Source organism: Lepisosteus oculatus, chromosome 3 (assembly GCF_040954835.1).
Source record: "Lepisosteus oculatus isolate fLepOcu1 chromosome 3, fLepOcu1.hap2, whole genome shotgun sequence".
NCBI classification, from domain to species: Eukaryota; Metazoa; Chordata; class Actinopteri; order Semionotiformes; family Lepisosteidae; genus Lepisosteus; species Lepisosteus oculatus.
In genome coordinates, this window is record NC_090698.1 from 15112696 (window position 1) to 15133811 (window position 21116).

A 21116-nucleotide genomic window follows, 5' to 3' on the forward strand; every position below is an offset into this window, starting at 1 on the left:
CTACACTTAGAGAGGGTCTCGTGAAAGTCTGAACGAGAGAGGAAATGCTATTTAATTGCTGCTTTTTTGACAGAGTTCTGAGATTAATCTGACAGACCACAAAATACATCCGAATTATTATTCTGTATTCTTATTAAGTCAATGATTTGTTTTGAAATAGTGGAATGAGTGAATTTTTAAACCAATATAGGCAAAGAAATGGCACATTTTCACTTATAAATGGGTGACTTCTTCATTTTTACCGTCAAAAACTAGCTCCCCTGTTGTACTGTTTTCTCCCAAAGCAACAAGATGGAACAAATGCATTCAGCAAAAATAAGCATTTTGCAATTGCGCAGGGAAAAAAAGCAACTTCATCGTGGGAATGATTTTCCTGTGGCCGATTCCAAAAACAGATGACAACACCTCATACCTGAGAAAGGAGTGTTTAGGGAGTGGAGCAATAAAGAGTATTGACAACAATTATTCCAGTACTCTTCGTGGAAGTCTGATGTTACAAAGGCAACCTCACACTGCCACATCGGATAAGACGGAATACTGTGAAGAAATGGATCTTTAATTCAAATCCACTCAGCTGCTACTCTTTTCAGCTAACATTTACTCCTGATTTTTGGGGTTGTTCCGTGGACACTGTGGCCAGAGAAGACCGCAGTGGACAGAAACGATGATGGAGTATGAGCTGTACGCAAAGGTAACTCCCTCTGACTTCTCTCTCTTGTGTTTACAGCAATATCTCAATTTACATGGGATTTAGAAATCAGTATTTGTATTTACAAATGTGTGGTTGCTGTCACAGACAGTGACGGCCAGTGATTTATCATGGCGGGTTAATTCGTAAAGAAATCTATTGTTTAGGTGAAAGCTGTGAACACAGGATACATTTGACTACTCTGTGATACAGTCTGGCTGTGGCACAATGCCATGTCTTTCTACAGAGATCCACGAGTAAGGGTGAGAAACCTTAGTGTTTTTGACCAGCAGCAAATTTTCCTCAAACGGACCAGCTGTTTTAAAGTTGTCCTGCAACGTTTCCCATTTTCTCACCTTTGCCACCTTTCACCAAGATGTTGAAGAACAAGGAGTAATACTTTTGATTATTTTTCTCCATGTAGCAAAAAATATGCTTTCCAATGAATTCAATAATTATTTTCAATAATTCAATTAAGATATATATTGTAATTATATCTCTTTGAGACTAAATTTTAAATGTAGTGCAGGATATACTGTACTTACTATGGTCTGTTGAGATAATACCTAAACATAACTTGCACTCAGGCGGTAAAAAGTTATGCGAGACTACATCATCATCAGTTTCGCAGTGACGCCGCGGCCTGTGCTGGTCCTTCCACAGTCCACAGACACGCTGCCCAGTCCTAATGTCCCCCTGTCCTTGTATGTGTCCTGCGAAGATGCCTACTCCAGGTGTAGTGCCACCTACAGTGCGCCCTTTGCCTACTCAGGCAGTTCAGCTCAGCTCAGGCTTGCCGCGACCCTCTTAGGATAAAGTGCTTATTGAAAGAGGATGGGTATTAACTTTGTGATGTATCCTGTACACGCAGCTTGGTGTCGCACGAAATAATGAACAAAAATCCCCAGATCCAAAACATGTACCTTTGTGAATCTCCAATTAGAAACGTCATATGGGTAACGTGTTCAGCAGATCTCAGATCCGAGCGACAACACCTCAGCTGCTTCTACGCGCTACGGCGCTTCACGGGCAGACCGAGTAACAGGTGGGAATGCCGTAACGCGGCTCGCGGCGCAGTGGTGCCGAATGGGTAAGTCGCTCGCGGCGGCTGCTCCGTGCTCGCGCTGGGACAATGCGGAAATGCGCTGAGCTGGGAGAGCCAGCAGGTGTCTGTAGTCCGGGAAGGGTTTCGACAGGAGCGAGCTGCAATGAGATTACAGCTAAACGGCACGCAAACATGACCGAGTCCATGGACACGAGGGAGAAGTAAGGAGAGCAATTGCGTGGCTACTTTTTTCTCCCTCCTTTTTTTTTTTACTTTTTCGTTTGCCTCCCTCTCTCGGTCGCTTTTTTTTTTAAACTGGTCATTTAACACTTAGCTCACCTTCAGCTTGCGTCCATACCTGCGCTGGGAGCGGCGTGCGGGGAGGAGCAAAGAGTGGAGGAGTGTTTAACACTTGTGTTTTCAGAAGACGAAGAATTAAAAAAAAAACCAAGAAGCCTAGCCTGTTTTAAAGAAAAGGGATTCATCAGCACACACACACACAAAAGATAATAACTAGAAAAAGAAAAACAATCTTTCGTTCTGGAGTTATAAACCTGTGCCTACGCGAAAATGGCGACCGCCGGACAGTCATCTCTCTAACCGGGGCAATACTTTAAATGGGAATATATGCGTTTTTTTTCCATAATAACAGCTGAGGAATTGTGACCAGGCTACATGGTCCTGTTTCTTTTGGTGATCAGAAGGTAACCCATCTCCGCGGAAAAAATGTCAGTCAACGAACTCTATACAAAGGTGAGTACGCATATTGGTGGAACAAGTTTTCGTCAGGCTTCAGGAAGGAGAGATTCGGGGTTTAAGTTCGGGGAGATCTGTGAAAATGCGCACAGAACGGGCTGATATTTTCTCTGCGCCTTCGGCACAGACTAATATTACATATGACTATTTTAGAGACCGCATGGCCGAGATCTCTCCTTTTTTATCCTTCTACTTGCGTGGCTCAGTGTTGCGATGAAAAGAATAAAGTACAAATGGAAGAAAATAGATGTTTCAGATAAGCGCCGGGTGCTTGGCTGGCAATCGATTACATTATTAACCGTGTCCTCTCTGATTTTTATTATTGTTTTTAACGACATTCTGTAACTTGCTGTGATGATATTATTCAATATTTCAGATGGGTGGTTTCAAAATGACTATTTTCAGGGGAAATAGTGAGAAATATTTAAAACGGGGAATACACATCGTACTTGGTTTTCATTAAATGTAAAAGCAAGAAAGTTTTAAGATGCGAGTCGGTCATCGATCTCCCTGGCGAAGAAGAGGACTTACATTTCTGTGGGTTTTATTTCAGCGAGGAGTATCGCGAGGGAGGCTACAGTTTTGAGACCACGGTGATCAATGGTGTCATTATGTAACGTCGCGCTTTTGTGAAATAGGTCCTGGCGTGTGGTGAAGTTGGAAAAAGAGCGGAACTTTGCTCTTCCGTTCTTCGACATTATTGTAGCCAGGTTACTGCAGGAGAGCAGGTGCAGTTCTCCGAGTTGGTTTCGTTGTGGTTTCGCTGTCACATTAGGGAGTGTGTGCAACTTCCTTATATTCTAGCGCTTACGTGCTACAACAACAATAACAACAATTTTGTGCTCTGCTTTTTCATCCTCGGACATTTATCTTCAAGCTAAGTGACATGTTTCTGTTCTGGTGCTCTGTTTGGTTGTGTACGCTTTGCATCGGTTTCCAGAGTGCAACTCTAAAGCAATGTCAGTGAAAGCCTAATAGTCCATTGTCTCTATGATTGCAATATGTAAAAAGACATAAGCCTAGGTGTTGCACTAGAGAGTAACAACTGCATATTCGGAATATTCAGAAACTGAGAAGTTTTTTTTAAATGTTGGCAGCGCTCTTCTCTTTTTCGCTTTAAAGGCGCCACAGTAACTGTGATATGGTCCCTGCCCGCACACACGTACGGAGAATGCTGTGGTAGGCAATGCGGGTATTCCGCTTGACAGACTCTTGGGCTGTTTTATGCGGAGATAGTGGAAGGCGCTCAGATGCGCTCAAGGCGATCCCTCGCGTTAGGGAGACTATAGCGCTTTAATTGGAATGCGGAACAGCGCTTGCTTTCAATCCCGAAATATTTTGAGCATGTGGGGAAACTGGTCTGTCAGTGTGGCATGTATGGTAATTTTTATGATTTTGCACTTTTAATGGAACAGTGACCATTTCAGAACTGACAGCACTGGCTGTCGTGGGAAGTTAATTTAATGGGTACGTTAAATGTAAACAGTAAACATCACGACTGACGCTCGGTTTTCATTGCATACTGTACGTTGTTTTCTTGTTCGCCCAAAATATACTTGACAGTCTCTAAAAAAAAAACTTCATCAGGCTCATTTAATTGGAATCGCGTCTTTTATCTCCAGCCTTGTCATTAGCAGAACTCAAGAGTGAATGACAGAGATAGGAAATTGGACTCTGATTTGAAAGCTTTTAAACCGTACTCTTTAGAAACAAAAGTTGTTAAGAACAGAAAAAGACGCTTATCTTGTTTATGTAACCGGTGAGCGAATATTGTCAGCTCACAGCCGAGATACATAGTCACGGCGAGGAGGAGTGCACTTGAGTTTTCAATAAACGTAGAACCCATCCTTGAATTAAATACAGCACCTTTTGCTTAAATCCAATTCAGAAACCCCTTGGAGTGCTCAGGGTGAGACTAGTTTCTGTGGAGTTTCAGTCTAAACCTACAGTACGAGTTGTGGTGGCAGAGAGATATTGCATTGCAGCAGCCCAACTGTTTGAATGCATTATAAACCCTTAACAGCACCCAGAGGCGTCCGGCTAACTCGTCTCGAATATGCTCCTAAAATGTATTTCAGTTTTGTTCATTTGTAATCATTTAGATTCAAATGTGAAGCTTGTGTCAGAACATGTTGTGATATTTGTTCTGCTCCTAAATGCAGGACACCTAATATGATACAGGTTTTCATAGTCTGCTTGCTATTTCTAGCATACCTTGTCTTCCAAGTTACTTTATATACTGCATGTCTGCTCAGTTGTTTGTATCTGTTGCTTTATGTTATGTATTTGTATACCCAGCCACCCACCACTCTTTGTGCAAACATCTGCCTCTAGTATTTCAGGGGAAAGGTCTAAAGGCCTCTTATCATGAAATACAGATTTACATGTTTGTGATCAATGTTGATCAGCAAAATTCAACACAAAGCAAAGAGCATTAAGTGGTTTGTGGGTTTAAAAGTTGGCTTCACTGGTACGGACAGTTTTGAAGCATTCATTATACAACATTTCTAACTTAGTGAATCCCCACTGTGTCAGCCATCCACCCACAGACAGGGGTACTGAGTCTTGGCGTAATCTCAGTGCAGGAATGCAGTCACATGAAGGTTGCCTGAGGAAGGTGTTATCCACGTGCTTGAGTAGAGAATATTCCCTTGCTCTGGAAACAGCTACAAAATGACTTAAATTCTGTCAAGGTGCCAAAAAGGTACTATAGTATAGGAGGCTGTATGTCTGGTAGAGAAGTAGTAGCTTTTACAAATGAGTGTCTAATTTATTTATACCTTTTGTTTTATTGTAAAGCATCTTCAGATTATGTATCATGAAAGGCAAATTACAAAATATAAAGACTATGGATATCTCAATGATATGGATAGGCTCAATGATACGTTGGGTTTCTTGTAGCTGTTGAAAAGCCAGCAGTAACCTGTAAACTGGAATTGAGCTTGTTCTGCAGTCTGTAAAGGGACACAGTGGGTGTGATTGCTTTGCCGAAGAGCTGAGTGTTGGTGGAAACTCTGCGATGGTCCATGTCTATATGCCATGGAGAATTCCAGCTCTCCCTTTCAGAATGAGGGCACAAGTGAAAACTACATTGAAGAACAGGCACCTCTTTACCCAAATAGTTGGGGGTTGCAGTAGCTACCTAGCCATGTCACTGAAGCCTTTCTTTTAAGAAATGTCTGGACGAGGTCCTGGGACCGTGCTAAATGCCAGACTGGTGAGATGGACTGAATGTCCTCCAATTTGTAACCCTTGTTATGTTCTTATGTTCTCTGCTTTTTGCTCTTGGCCTGAGCTGAGCTGGTCCGTTGCGCTGTGGAAATCTGATTTCCTTTTGTTTTGTATTTGTGTCAGAGTTTATAAATACTCAGGTGACATATTATTTTACTAATCCACCACATGACTAAATCCCTGGCCTACATTCTTTTAATGACTACAATGATGACTTCTTCCAGTTCTGTGCTGATCTGTGAATGTATGTGTGAAGATGGTGGTGTGGCTGTTTTCTGTTCACACAGGGGCGTATATCTCTAACAACAGCACAGAGAGCAGCATGTGAAGAAGAGGCTCTGTGACATTAGCTGCAAGCTGTAGGAGAGCTGCCACTTCACCCCTAGAGGAACAGGCTGTTGCATGTCCACAAATACTCACACTGAGTGTCTGAGTGCAAAGACTCTTAAGTCATGGTACACGTGTTCCTGAAGCTGGTTATGTAGATCATGAAATACCACACCGTTCTATAGAGCAGTTCAAGGGTTTGAAAGCAGAATTGTAAATGAAGAAATTCACAACTGGCCCAGAGCAAACTCTTAAATTGCACTCCATCCCTTTAGAAATGCTTTTTGCTTGCTTAGAATGTGCAAAGTAGAATCTGTTTTTTTGAATGGCAGAAATAAATTAATTGTCAGGTTGGAAATTTAATCAAGCAATCTTTTTTGGGGACATTAAAATTGAATTCCATCCACTGATCTTGAAAATATATACCCATTTCTCTTAATCATCATTCATCACTCTGCTTTCAAGCTTTCAGTCTGTTCTCTGTGTTTGTGTGTCACATTGATTTTAGGAAAAGGCATACTAAGCAGAATACAAGACCCTTACGTAGAAATGCCTACTTTCTTCAGTCTGGATTGTCCTAGGGTGAGATGCCTACGCCATTAAGAGAGAGGAGCTGCAGGCTCTCTTCTTCTGGCTGGGCTTTCTTTATATCTGTACTGTTATTGTATGTGTGCTCAGTGCTGGACTGCACACGACAGGCACAGGTCAAAAAGATAGCTTTGCATATTTGTAAATAATGAAATAAAAGAGATTTACAGCTTCAGAAAAGTGCCTATCTGCTGCAGGGTATGCAAACAAATGAGGAAACTAAGATGCGGTGATATTGAAGGTTTCCTTTTTTAGTGACTTTATTGCTTGGAAGAGCTCTTCTATCAGTGCAGAAAGCATTTAAAACATTGATTCAGTCCTGGATCCCCATAGTGGGGGACCAGGCTGCTTACACTGCAAGAATCCAATGGGCTGTGCTTGATTGAGGGCTGGTAAGAAATTCACGCATGCTTTTGCAGTCTCAGAGATTTGTGTCCGAGTGCAATTTACTGTAGGGTTTGTCTGCTATAAGCAATGCTGGCTGACTGCATTGTGCAGCTTCATTTTATTGAATTGAAGGCTGGGCTCAGATGTAATGGCAGATATCATCTTTGTTTAATACAATACCAAACTCACTGAGCTTCAGTCATGTGAATTAGAGTACAGATGCTCACAAAAGGCTTTTATGTGAGTCGAGATGAGGGAACAGCAAACAGATAAATACAAGATAACTGGTTGCAAATACACAGGGATGAGTACCCAGTGTCCTCTTTATAGCGTGCCTTCTTTTATAGAATACTTCCCCGGTCATAATGAAGTGAACCAGTGGACAGCCCTGAGGTTAATAGGTTGACTCATACTGCTACAGGAGTTTTGAAATGATGGCAGATGATGGAGTGTTTTACTGTAGTGAAAAAAGACACTAATTGGTTACACATCTGTGCAGTCCCTTTGGCAATGTACCATATCAGGAACAAATATAAAACGACTGGCCAATATGTTAAAGTGTAAATTTATATAAATAAGTGATCAGATCAGTTAAGGCATTAAGTAGTCCTGGTGATTTAGAGCTCAGTGGCCAGCGAGCCTGTCCTACAGGATTGGGTTGGTCTTCTAGGAGGTGCATGGCCTAACTTGTGAGTCATAAAAGAACAGTGAAAGGCACGTTGTTCTTAAAAACAGGTTTTAAGAGAGTTCTGCATCGGTTCAGGGAAATAGTCTTTCTGTGGCACTCTCTTAGGATATAGGATTTTGAGCTAATACAGATTCGGTTCAAAAGGCAAGGTACAACATGCTGTCCTGAGCCAGTTGCGATGAAGGACTGTGTGTTGCAGTTGTTTCAGTGGGACAGGTGAACACTCCCAGTTTCCCAGTATTTCTCAATGTTGGTCTGTCTCTTAACTGAAATGAGATTCATTCCAGTTTTGCTCCCCCCGTTGTTTTTGCTCCTGCTGTGTTTTTTCCCCTATAGACTTCATCTTCCCTTTCATCGAAAAGCCCATTTTGCACCAGATCTTCCATTTGTTTCATAAAACCTGGTGAGTGTACAGTACATTTAAAACAAGAGTATAAAGAAATTCAGATCCTATTGTGAAATCCGCAGACAATTTGTTCATAGAGAAATCCATTAGGTTAATGTCTGTATCCTTGATTATTGATCTCACTGCTTTAAGGTTGTCCTGTGCCGTTTTTACTGTTACGTCTGGGTTTATAATGCTGAGCCATAAATAACGTATTTGTATGAAAAACATTAGTCACAGTGGATAAAGGCTTCAGCCAAATGAGTCACTGCATATATAAGATGTTTATCGGGCTGGTTTTTAACACAGTGAAAAATAAAACGGCGATTAATTGTAGTGATTTGTTTCACTCATTTTTTAGGCTCTTCTCAACAGAGTGGAAGAGGACAGTCAGTTATTTGAATCACATTTACTGATTGGATGCTAGATTGAATGATGCCATTTGCAGTAAAAGGTGCAGCTGCAGGAACTTGTCTTATAATTGTCATTATTTTATTAAGAATTGGAAGAGGGCATCGGCCCAAGATGATTTTTCAAGCAGAGACCAAATAGTTTCGCAATATCTAACTGTAGCCTCTGGACTCTATTAGTCCAAAATTTGTTAAGGCTGGTTGAACGTGACATACTGTATAGCAAGTAAACTCGTTGCTTGTTCTGTGGCTTGAACATTGGCCTGCAAATATCCTTCTGGATTGCTGGCTTTTTTTACTCTTGGAGAGGGCACACGTTTCGAGTTCTCTAACATCGTATTTGCTTAGCGATGACTTCTGCTTTCCCCATCCGCCATACTAGGCCACTTCTTCTTTTTCCTTGTCTGCTCTACAGCAGTGTAATAAATATCTGATAACGTTAATGCTACTGCAAATATCCTACAGGATTGCTGGCTTTTTTTCCCTCCCAGAGAGGGCACACTGTATTTGAATGTGTGATGTGCATTTGAGCTTTCAACTCATCTCCCCAGTGCTCCATAGCTGTTGAATATGGATGTGCCCAGCTGTCCTTTTGGAAAGAATAATCACCGCATTGTGGCACTAGTACGGGTCTTGTGTCTTCATGTCTGGCCGAAACTTCTGTCACAGTAGACGAAACTTGTAGTTTGGAGTTCACCTTCCCTGAACGAGCCCACACACCTCTGCTACACCCAATACTTCTCCCACTGTGGCCTCCTGAACTCTCAGAGCCCAGCGTGGGGTTCAAAAGAAAGCCATTGATGTGTGGAAAAGAGTCACACTAGGTGAGCAGGTCATGGGAATGATGTACAATAACTAGGCTCAAGGGGACAATACCAGTCTTGTGTGAAATATAAACATGATTTATCACTGAGCAAGCTAGCACCACTTCATTTGCCTGCCATTATTTTTCACAATTCTTATCTTTTCATTAGTTCCATTTTTCTACAACTCCCATAATCCCCTTTTTATCCCACAATTCTCCAGACCTATTTGTTATTAACCGTACTGTTTTACAAGTCTATGCCTGGCAAATCTTCTTTGAAAGCTGAAGTATCATGGAACATTATATTAACAAGAGGCAACCTTTGAATCGTTCACAACCTGGACATTGAGGGAGCTAACTTGCGATGATGGTTGAATAATTGAGCATGAGTTGAGTGCATTATGTAATTGGAACTAACTTGATTTTATTGAGACACATATTTAAACGTCTTTCTAATTTTATGACGACAATGACGATTTTGTCCCCTTCTATTGCAGTGTTTCAGTGCATTGCAGAGGCACAGTAAATAGTGGATGTCGCAGTAGTAGATTCTTCTTTCTGAAAACCCTTAATGGCTGAGTGGCAGATGGTGAGTGATTAGAGTCTTTGAGATGACAGCCATTGGCCTTGAAAGTTCAAGGCAAGAGTTTACGTTACTCAGGGAGGAGAGGTCAGTGCTGCTATGCTTTCTGACGAGCTTGGCAGCTGGAGCCTGGTTTTTAATGGACGGACTCTGTCTCATAAATCTCACAAATGTCTGTTTCACAAATGTGACCACGTCCTTTATTGTGAGGATAATGTTTGCCCTTCCAGAATTTCACTGGGTCGTCCAAGAAAGACCATCACAAATTGTATCCCACAGCAGCAGCACGTGCCAATGGGGTTCACTTTCTTATAAACAGGTTCTTGGTCTTATTCGTCCATCAAAGCAACAGATCTGCCATCGGCCTCAGACCAGGGAGAGCAGTGCTGAAGCTGCAGTGCGACCCTGTAACTAGACAGTGGAGGAAGATTATGCCAATTTTTGGATCAGTGGCAGTTGCTTATAGCACTTCTAAGTGGTAAGACTCTTTAATGTCAAGCCACTTCAAGAACCTTCTTCTGCCTATTCTGAGGTTTTTTTACTGGAATGTAATGACTAGCAGCTTTTGTAAATACAAGCCTCTGTGCATTGACGGGGGTCAGCGGGTGTCTGTCATCCTGCCATTTTTAGCCGTGGTCACACCAGCCTGCAGTACTCGTGCAGGAAAGGAAACTACTAGGTGGTGGCAAACCGACAAGTGAAAAACAGCAACACCTTGTTGTTATCTTTACACATGATCGAGTGCAAACTGTGGCAATTGGTCTATTGTTACAAAGGAATTTTCTTTCACTAAGATAGCCCTTGTTTCAATGTACAGTATGAAAGGGATGGAGAGCGATAATGGTGAAACTATGCATTGAGGTGCCTCTCTCGGCGGGAGGTGTTGTGCAACACTTTCTCTGCAGACCCCGCCTCGCTGCAGAACCTGAAAGCCAGGTCTTGTTATGCAGCCCCCCCAAGCCGGCTGTGCTAATTGTATCCAATTACCTTGCGATGTTCTTAGAGATGCTGCCAGCAAGCCTAAAGTGAGCGAACCTGATTTACAGAAGCCCTGGTGGCGACCACAGCCACATATTGCAACTCTCTGCGAAGAAGAAGGATTTAAAGTAAGGCTTTAAAAGCTGGGTACTAAAATTCATATTTAAAGTCACAGTAAAAAAGTAAAGTTAAAAATGGAGGGGGTTAAGGCCATCTCCACTCATCTTCTTCAGACAGGTTTTCACAGAGGCGTGTTTGGCTGGTTCTGTACAGTTCCTGCTGTCCTCACGGTCTTCGAGGGGCAGCCCCTGAGAGCAGAGACTGCTGGGAACGGCTTGCTAAGTCAGACGTGTGTTAGGTTTCGAAACCAGTAAGGTCTGGCGGGTTCTAAGAGGAGGAGGGTTCTGTTCTGAAGGGCTGTGCTTCTCTTTACTTCACTTTAGTTTGAATCTCTGAAGCTCTCCAACACAATATAGTTTTGCTGATATTGTTCATTTTCTCATGCCCTAAAGAGACAAATATTTCTCATTCAAGGTCTCATTGCTCATGGTGTCAGACGCTCAGTTTCGCAGTGCAAATGAATGGGACTAAATTTTGTGCCCCTGTCTTGCTTGTAGGGGGCTGAGAGAAGTCAGTGTGTTGTCACATCCTTAAGAAAATAATCCTTAGTTTCTCAGAAACTAAAGCAGCACAAAAGCTGGTTTGAATGATGAATGATCTGTTTTTCCTGTTTGGTGGAAGGCCAGTTACGCAGAGCTCTAAAGCTATCATGCATTTTAAGAATGTGGTCTTTAGTTTTCCTAATTGTACACTGCATTATAGTTCTGTTTCCTCAAAAGAGCTTTGTGAGGTAGTTCATTTTGTAATCAGAAGCGCTTTCTTGCAGTACCTACTTCTGTAACTTTACACTTCATGAATCCTTCAATTTCAGTAAAAGGCACTAAGGCTTCTAATCTTAATTATGTATTTTTTGTTCCACACTTGACTCCTAGTCTCTTAGCTGTATGCTTAAACATACAGTATGTCACTGTAAGGATATTGTACATTTTCTCTCTGTTTTAAAGGAGGAAGGTTAGGTTGATGAAAATAATTTTAAAAAGAAAACTATTTTTAATATCTAGAAGGTGTCAGCTATAGAAAACAGCACGGAACTGGTTTTGTAACAGTTGCTACGAAATTGAAGAAGGGGAATTAAAGCTGTCTAAATTTCTGAATCCAAAGTCCTCTGCAGGCTCTCTACAGTGATATCTGCAGTGATATCATAAACACTTCTTAAGTGTTTGACTATAATTAATTAATCTGTGAATACGAATTCTTCTTAGTGTGAACTATACATTACCGACATGTATGCATGGAGGATTAGAATGACCCTACTCTGGAGTTATTGCAGTATGGGAAGATAATATACTGTATAAAATTATTGTCATCCAGAAGGGTGGAAATTTGTCTTTGGTATCACCGTACAAAACCAGAAAAACACGTAACACAACATAACTATACATTATAAACAAATAATAGCTCTAGACATGCCACATTATCACGTCTCGCCCTGCTCGTATTACATTTCTTAATGTAATACATTGAGATGCAAAACCTGCTAAGAAATATTCTGAATGTTAAGGTTTGAAATGTGAAGTTTCTCTTAAGATATAAGGCAGCGGTGTTCTAAAGTGACACTCTAGGTGAAGGTGTTGTGTAGGTGTTGTGATGTATCATGGGAGGTCCTGTTAAAAAAACAAATCTTTCCTTTAGTAAATAAGTTATCATTGGGCTCCTTGTGTCCAACTCTTTTCCCTCTCAGCCTGACAATGCAAACGCCAGATTTCTCTTGGCCTTGTACCAGAGGCTGACTGTGAAATCTAACCTTTCAGTCCCGCTCTGATATACAGCAGGTGAGTTGTGACAAAATCTTATCATTGTGGTTCACCCTAGATAAGTGAAACAGTGCAGGGCAATTGGAGATTGACCGAAGCATGCGGAGCGTTTAGTGATTCAGACTGCAGCTCCGTGCCTGGAAGAGTTTGCTTGGTGCAGGACCACAATATTAACACGACCATAATGTAGTGGTGTAAGAGAAACCCTTTTAAACATATCTTCACAAGCAAATAAAAACAAGCAGAAGATAATAGTTATTGTCCATTTGCAAAATAGAACATTCTCTAGGATGAATAAAAAAAAAAGGGTTGTGCTGGCCTGGCTGTCAAAGTGATTTTGGTGGTGTGTGTAGGGTTCTCTGGAGTTTTCTAAAATGATTACTAAAGTTTACATGTACATATGTAGAGATGTATGTGAAAACCTTTTAAACCTGAAACAAAGATAACAGAACAAAAGCATTTCAGACATTCCTAAATACATCTGCCGTTTGTAAGGGATTTTAAGGACATATGCAATGATTTGATTGGCTTTTCCTCTCCATAGTCTTCTGCCGATCTGCTGCAGTGACGGTGTACTAATTTGGTTCCTGGATTTTATAAAGTCTTTACCATTGCCCACTAAATAATAAGTGCCTAGTAAATAATTGAACAATAAGTTACATGGACCATTCTGCCTTAGTCCAAGCTCTTTAATAAACACAAAAACCCGCGCGAGCCTAGTGTGGCGCCGGGGGTTATAGGAGATTACAGATTAATCAGGCGGGCGAATGAGATGGTAATAAATAACTCGGTACCCTCGCTTAGCTTGTCCATGATCTCCCTGGGCTTATTTCGTTTGACATATATCCCCTTTATTGCACTGACCAAGGCAGCTAAGGCGTGCCGTAAAAAAGCTATTTAATTAAGTCAATCGTGACGGTGCGAAAATAATCAAGCGGGATAGGCTCGGCAGTTCAGGCTCCTGAAGAGGTTTTTTCGTGACGCCTGGCGTTGTCGGTTTTGTCCTTCTTTACTGGATGGTAGCAATCCCCTCTCCTGAAGAAAACGGCGGCAGCGTGTTCGTGGTAATGAAATGTAGCAGCGCATAAAACGCTCTTCTACGGCCGTGGAGTTTGAGGATGATTTATAGTTGGTGTTGCAAAGCAACATTGAAAGGAAAAGCAAAGTTAATTTAACACAGAAATAAAGCGTTTTGGAAATCGTTATTGCTGAAACTTTCATTCCCAGCAACTGGGTGTAACATTTGTGTTGCCGCATTTTTGCTTAAAAAAATTAAAGCAGAGCCCTCTGACAATATGTGTGTGTCATTCCTGAAGCTAAGTACTGTATGTTTCCATTGGAAAATCTATTTCTTGTCTAGGAGGAAGAAAGTCTACCAGCTGCCCATTGCTTAGAAAAGATCATGAGCTTCCAGTTTGTTGTGTATTTTGTGCAATGTGTGCATTGGTATTTGTCATGATGAGGTGTGCAACTGTCCAACTGGCTACTGCAGCCCTGCTCACTTGCTTTTACTGGAACATCAAAGGAAGTTTTGAAAATAAAAGGTAGATGAATATGTTTTCTTATCATTTACATTTATCCTTCATTCTTTTTTAAATCAATTATTTTTAGCATGAAATAACTCTGGTGGTTAACAGTGGTTTGCGTTTCCGCCTCGCAGAGCAGGGGCTCTGAGCTCAATTCCAGACCTGTGTGGAGCTTGTATGTCCCTGTTTTCTAATGGGTTTACTTCCAAGACATAATTTTTTTTTTATAACATCACTTTATTAACCCTTTACAATTTCTTGCATTAAGAATTATCTTTTCACATACCCCAGCTTGTTCTCCATGAGACACACAGACAGGGAGAGAGCCTGGGATCAGAGCGCAGGGTCAGCCATTGTACGGCGCCCCTGGAGCAGTTGGGGTTAAGGGCCTTGCTCAGGGGCCCAATGGAGTAGGATTCCTCTGCCGGCTGCGGGATTTGATCCGGCAACCTTCCAGCCACAGGCGCAGATCCTTAGCCACAGAGCCACCGCTACGCCCAAGTGATGCTGTGGCCTAGCCAGGACATAATGGCAGATTGAGTGGGATCTGGGAAACTGTCCCCAGGTGTGAGTGTGTGCAAGTCTGTGTCTGACTGTCTGCCTGTGATGGACTGGCGTCTTGTCTAGGGTGTACCCTGCCTCGCACCTGCTGTTTGCAAGGATAGCCTCCTTTTCCCCTGCAACCCTGAATTGGATAACGCGGTTAAAAGGTGGATAGATGAAACAAATTCATCTGAGCTTCATTTACTGCACATCTGAGAGCAGGCATGTCGTTCTGTTTCCTCTGAGCTGCGTCTGTGTTTGCAGTGAGGTAATCTGAGAATTTATTAGGAAACTGTTCTTTACTGTGGTTTACCCATTGCATGTTGTTAAAGCGACTTTTCCGGCAATTTAGAACTCTGAAGAACAGTTGCACAAATGGTGCACAAAATCATTTTGTGAAGCCAGATTGAGTTCTATTCATGCAGGATTAGACCATCAGTCATTCTTCTGTTAATGGCAGGCACATTTAGCTTGTGGCCCCTCTGTCAATATCCACACGGCTTAACATAATTGTCCCGTGTGATTTAGAGGAAGATGAAAGATGAAAAACCACACCGAGACAGTTCCCTTGTTGTGTGTACAGAGAAAAAGCAAAAATAAGGAGCTTGGATCAATCGTTGAGAAGAACACCCACATTCCAGGGATGTGATTTAGATTATGCGCTGGCGGTTTTTTTCTTGGGGTTGGCTGAAATCATGAAGTGGACATAGGTCACAGGAGAAAGTCGATAAGCAGCAGGTTGGTGATGAGGTTCATTTCATTGATGGAGCGCAGAATGCCACTTAGCATAGGGACATCTTAACAGCCTCCTTTCAACCCGTCGATTGAAGCGCTGCTCCAGTACCGCTGGAGAGATACTGCAGCTGCTGGGGTTTATGTTTAGGGCATATTCTGCAGACTGAATTGCGCTGTGTGGTGCGTGTGTTAGTGTGAAGTCTTGCCATTCTGTCATCTGTCCCTCTTAACTGCTTTACCTGATTCAGGGTTGCGATGCAGCCAGAGGCTATTCCACCAAAATAGAGGTGCAGGGCAGGGAGAACCCTGGATGGGCCACCAGTCCATCACAGGGCACAAACGGATACAGACTTGCACACCCTTACACCTGAGGCCAATTAACCCGTGGGAGGAAACCAAAGCACCTGGAAGAAGCCCATGCAAATTTGGGGAGAACGTATTGTACAAACCCTGCACAGATCGCAGCCCCGGGTCTGGAGGTGAACCCAGGGTCCCAGCGCTAGGAGGCAGCAATGCTAACCAGTGCGCCACTGTGCCACACCTCTCACTATGGTTGTTCATGGTGAACTGTGATCTTGAAGGGAAAAGACTACAGAGACAACAGCATGGAGTCAGTGACAGGGAGATAAAAGCCTGCATGTGGTACAGGCTGTCTTTTTCGCGTGCAGTCTAAGCTAACAGAGTCCCCGAGGTGCACAGTAGGATACTGTGCACTGGTGCATGTGGTGGGGCTGGTAAAATATACATTAAACATCTGAGTGTGAAGATATGATGTACAGAATGAAGTGCATCGGGGTACTGGCGGCTTTGTAGTATCCTCAACAACTATAAGGAGTCTTGCAGTGCTATCCTTGAGGGAATGTAGTGATTCTAAATCTAAGGCTTTTGTTGCAAGAGGAGAGTAGCAAATGTTTTATATATATATATTTTAAAGGATTACTTTGAAAAACAAGTTACTTGTATTTTTTTTTGTCATCTGAGTGAAGCCAAGCGAGTGTTAAAAGTATTCGAACCCTGAGAATTTTGTCCCTCCTTTTGTAGTTCTCAAGTGTTTTTGCATTGATTTCATAAGTAAATATCAATACCTGTTTGCAGAGCCAGTTATGAGAGAGAGCCCAGTGAAAATCGTATTGATTTCTTTCAGCCGTATTGTATGAAGAGGTTATGAGGAGTGGTGGTTCAATAAAATTCAAAGAAAGACATCTGGAGTTGTGGATTTCAAAATTAAAACAATGCAGCCAGCACTGTTTGCTGTCTTTAAATCAAAAGTACCATCTTGCAGCTGATAGGTGTTGTTATCCAAAAGTGATGGTTATAGCCTCACTGGTATTTAATGAAAAAATACAAAGACAGTTGTGCTTCTAAACTGAAGCCTTTTACAATGCACGTGTGTTCACAGCTTGCTTTCGGCGAGTCTCCCGTCATGGGAACAGGCGATTCTGCCTTCTGTCGCGATGGCTAGCTGGAACAGTTCTGTAAATGCAGTTCCTGATTATACTGCGTGATCTCTGATGAGAAAGAGATGCTTATTTGTTCCCATTTAAAGCCACCTCTTTAAGGCGTAGAATTTGGATAATACAGTATTAAATACCAACCTCCTGCTTTAGCTAGGCCATACATAAAAGTGCTAAATGTCATGCTTTCAAAGTAGCGCAGTTAAAATCCTCATTCCTTTAAATGGCATGATTAATAATGATCTGTACCTGGCACCTGATTTACTGAGGCTGTGTGACAGGTGCGTCCACCTGTGGAAAAAATGAAATCGGAGCCTTTCTTAGGGCACCTATTCCAAACCTTTCCAAATGTGAAACTGCGCGGCACATAATTCAGCACTTGAAACTCTGAGGGGCTGTCAGGTCGTTCAGAGCCAGCTTTGCTGATCCTAATGAATCCTGTCCTCTATAGCTAAACTCTGCTGCAGGTTCCTGGCCAAGCAGAACTCAATTAATACAGGGAAATCTTTTCTCTTGCTTCAGCTGTATGTTCTAGGATGTCCTGTTTTTACTGTGCAGTGCTCAGTCATCATGGGTGGAAGGCATGGATATAAGTTTCAATGCTGTATAAGTTCAATGTTCCCCAGTCCTTTTGGATCATAAGAGGATGGCAGGGTTCACAGCAGTGGTCCTTAAAGAGGCAGTTATTAGAGACTGAAGATTTGCAAATTGCTCTGTTTATACTAGTGCATAGCTACCACAGTGATGAACACTAATGGAATTAAGTAATGCAATCACTGCCTATTAGAAATCCCTTCGGAAGTCTGCTACTCCTTCTGTTTTGTCTGTGCCAAGCTCTTTATTGTAGTAATTCCATGTGGTCTGCGCTGCAGCAAAGTAGTCTTTCAAATCTCGGTGACAGATTAATTTTAGGGGCTTGTCTGAGCTCACGGTTCATAGCTGGAAAGTGCAGATTAGGTTGTTGTCTGAATGCACATCCTCTCACCACAAACCTGCTGCCGAGAAGAATAATCCTCTTGCTTGAAGGTGATCTCCTTTTTGACCATTTGGATCTATCCAGTGTATCAAAGTATTGAAGCACCAGATCACAAAAACAGACTGAGGCTGGTTTAGCATTGCTCTCTCCAAACAAGAGTCATGGCATGCTTGGGTTATTTCTTCCATTACAGTACAAACACATATAAGATGCATTTCTAATGTATTCATTACAAGGCATCCTTTTGATTTTCAGTTCCTTTTTTGGTTTCTTGACTGAGTAATGTCCCTTTTACAAACTTTTACCTTACCTGCACTGGCTAGTGGGACAACTCATAGGCAAGCATCCCATGGAAAAATTGTAAGGTCTAGCAAATATTCACAATTGTTCTGATGTGAATTTATTCATAAAATCCTGACTTCCATGTGTGAAAAAAAATGGAGAGAGCATCTGTCTTCCGAAACTTCATTTTGTAAGTGCATGTGTTTCTGGGGGTGTGCTGTTAATGTCGTGTTAGCTATTTCAGATAATCTAATTCCGAGGCTGTAATTTTTTTCAGGGCTTTCCAAACTAAAGTAGCTGTGCCCACTTCACACGTCCCCGATCGCTTGCAAAAGCAGCACAGTCCTCTGTGAGCATAAGAGAGGTTACAAATGACAGGAAGCCTCTTTTTGTTGTAAATAGCTAATTGATCCCCTATCCTATCCAGCCCTTTCTTGAAAGATTTAGAATATTGGCTTCTACTGCTTGGCTAGGAAACGCATTCTACACCCCCACAAAGCTTTAGATAAAGAAGTGCCTCCTGTTCTCAGTTTTCTCTACATTTTCATGCAGTTCCCACTTGTGACCTCCAAAAGGGAATGTGTGACTGTAGGAGCTTTCACATCTCATCCTGAGAATGAGAACACAGCACCTCACTTCATTGTTCTTCCCGAGATTCCGACTGAGACATTGGGTCCAGTACACTCCTGTATCTGCTGTGCTTATGCAAATCGGACATGAGAGCCCTGAGCTCATTTGCCTTGTAAAACGTGCTTCCCTGCCCCCGGCCTCCTGCCGTCAGGTGAAAGTGAAAGTTATGGTTCATTCGACTCCTGTGTCCAATTCTGTCCTGATGAGGAGAAAGATCCGGCTCACAAGGCCCGCTAACAGGCTCCAAGTGAAAGGTAACAAGAATGAATAAATTCAAGCTGCACTGAACATTCACCCCAGGGACAAATACAATTAAGCGATTCCTTGGTTTCTAACAACAATGCCAAGTCTCGAATTCTTCTGTGTACAGCTTCATGCCAGGGCTTCACAACGCAGCCGAGAGTGAACTGTACACTCTCCATTATTTCCAGCGCTTGAGAGGCCTCTAATAAGCTCAGTTAACGATGCTGAGTTTTTACCTCAGTAAAACCAGCTGCTTGTTTTCCTTCTTTCCTTATAGCAGAGCATCTATTTCACTGTTCCCAGGATATTCCCAAACTAGCCTTCATAATCATCTCTCATTCAGTGTAATGGGTTTTGTCCTGAAGGCCGCTATCTGTCTGGTGCCCCTCAGTGTCTAGAGACATGTCAGCATCCAGTTGTGGAGAAAAGACCCTCGGAAACACAGCTCCTCTGAGACCTCGCTGACACCTGTAAAGTGAATTTGAATGATCAGAACCCATGAGGATGAGAACCAGAGCAGAAACAATTTGAGCAACATGTTGTGCTGCAGTCATTATTTGATCAGAAGATGACTTACAACAAGAACAACAATACAGTACATAAAGTACATTTAAATACATATTCTGATATTAAAAATAGAAAATACATTTAGAAAGTAAATGTTAGTAATTGCTAAGACTACATTGTTGCTGCTGTTTTTAGCATTAACAGTGTTACCAATATTAAAGTTAAGGGGCAGAATAAATCTCGTATTAAAACCTCTCCTTGGAAAGTCATTTCATGCTCTTGTTTTTATTTTCCATGTCTGTGTCTCTAAATCCTGCCAGCTGATTAAGAGCAGTGCTTGAAAATACTAAGAATTTAGAAATGGTCCCCTTTATCCTGAACGCCATCTGCCACTTCAGCTCATCTGAAACAGATGCTGAATATGAATTGTGACAAACCAGGGTTTGTACACATCAGTACACACTGAGCACACAGTGCCATCCTGACGCCTGACACTGATACTAACTGGGAAGACCGACTCTGTACACCTCCTGTAAGTGTTGCTTACTTGTCATCATGCACTCTAACAGCAATGTATAATTTCTCAAAACAGGCAGAACCAAGATCTTTAGAATTTAGAGATTACACACACTTTTATTTATTTTTAATATTTTTGTTTACTGGGGGTGGTGGTTCTAAAACCGCTGGGACGTTCAGGGGGGCTCTGGGTAAATACTGTACAGTATGTGGATAAGCAGTGGCTGCCTTGAGCCCTGCGCCTGCTGGGACAGCTTCCCGCTGAATGTAATTAAGGATAAAGCCGTTATTGGAAGAGGACAGATGGATGGAAACATATCATATTTAGAATCTCAGAGCCCGGGAATAACGTTAACGTTGCAAGAGAGCCAGCTAGGCAGCTCCCCTCTTCTTCTCCCTCGTTCTCGCGTAAAGCCAGCTCGAGAAGAGAAGCTCCGTGCCCGCTTCCATCGGGACGATGTGCTGTTGTCTTCAGACTCAGCGAGGTGGTGCAGGGGGGCACCCGGAGGGCAGCATCCTCCACGAACTGCCTGAGTGGCAGCAGTAAATCGGCAGGGCATTGATTGAAGCCGACTTGACGTGACTAATGCAGCACTGCAGCTCTGCCCCTGACCCGCGTTCTGAAACGGCAGGATTGATGGGCACGCCTGTGCATTGCAGGCCCGGGATGAGAAGAGGCATTCGTTCTTTAGCTCTGCCATGCACAAGCCTCGGGCAACCCCCTGCTCCCCTGAAGGCTTTCATTCTGCAGGCCCACGATGTGCTCCAGTAGCAGCGAAACTAATGGCTTTTTAGTTCCAGCCTTTGAGACTGGAAATTAAGAAAAGTACAGGTTTGCCCGCCCTGTGAGAGGTACACAAAAGCTTTTGAATTATAATCTCTCAAAGTAAGTGATTTCCTGTTGCTTGTCTTTTCAGAAGTGGACAAGTGTCCTACTTCTCCGGTGAGAGACTAGTTGT

The 21116-nt window shown here is 42.4% G+C and overlaps 1 protein-coding gene across 3 annotated transcripts in view; it reads left to right on the forward strand.

Moving 5' to 3' along the window:
• The first annotated feature begins 453 nt into the window (after window positions 1-453).
• Window positions 454-21116, forward strand: part of myo5b (myosin VB) — a 115931-nt gene continuing 95268 nt past the window's right edge. Inside the window, exons 1-2 of one of the 3 annotated variants that reach the window (XM_069186909.1) lie at window positions 1673-1954; window positions 2386-2486. In XM_069186909.1, the coding sequence (XP_069043010.1) occupies window positions 2460-2486 (27 nt within the window). In that variant the 5' untranslated portion in view covers window positions 1673-1954; window positions 2386-2459. Of the gene's footprint in view, window positions 692-1672; window positions 2487-21116 lie in introns of those variants that run through there. The other 2 variants (XM_069186910.1, XM_069186911.1) reach the window with 2 other exon arrangements.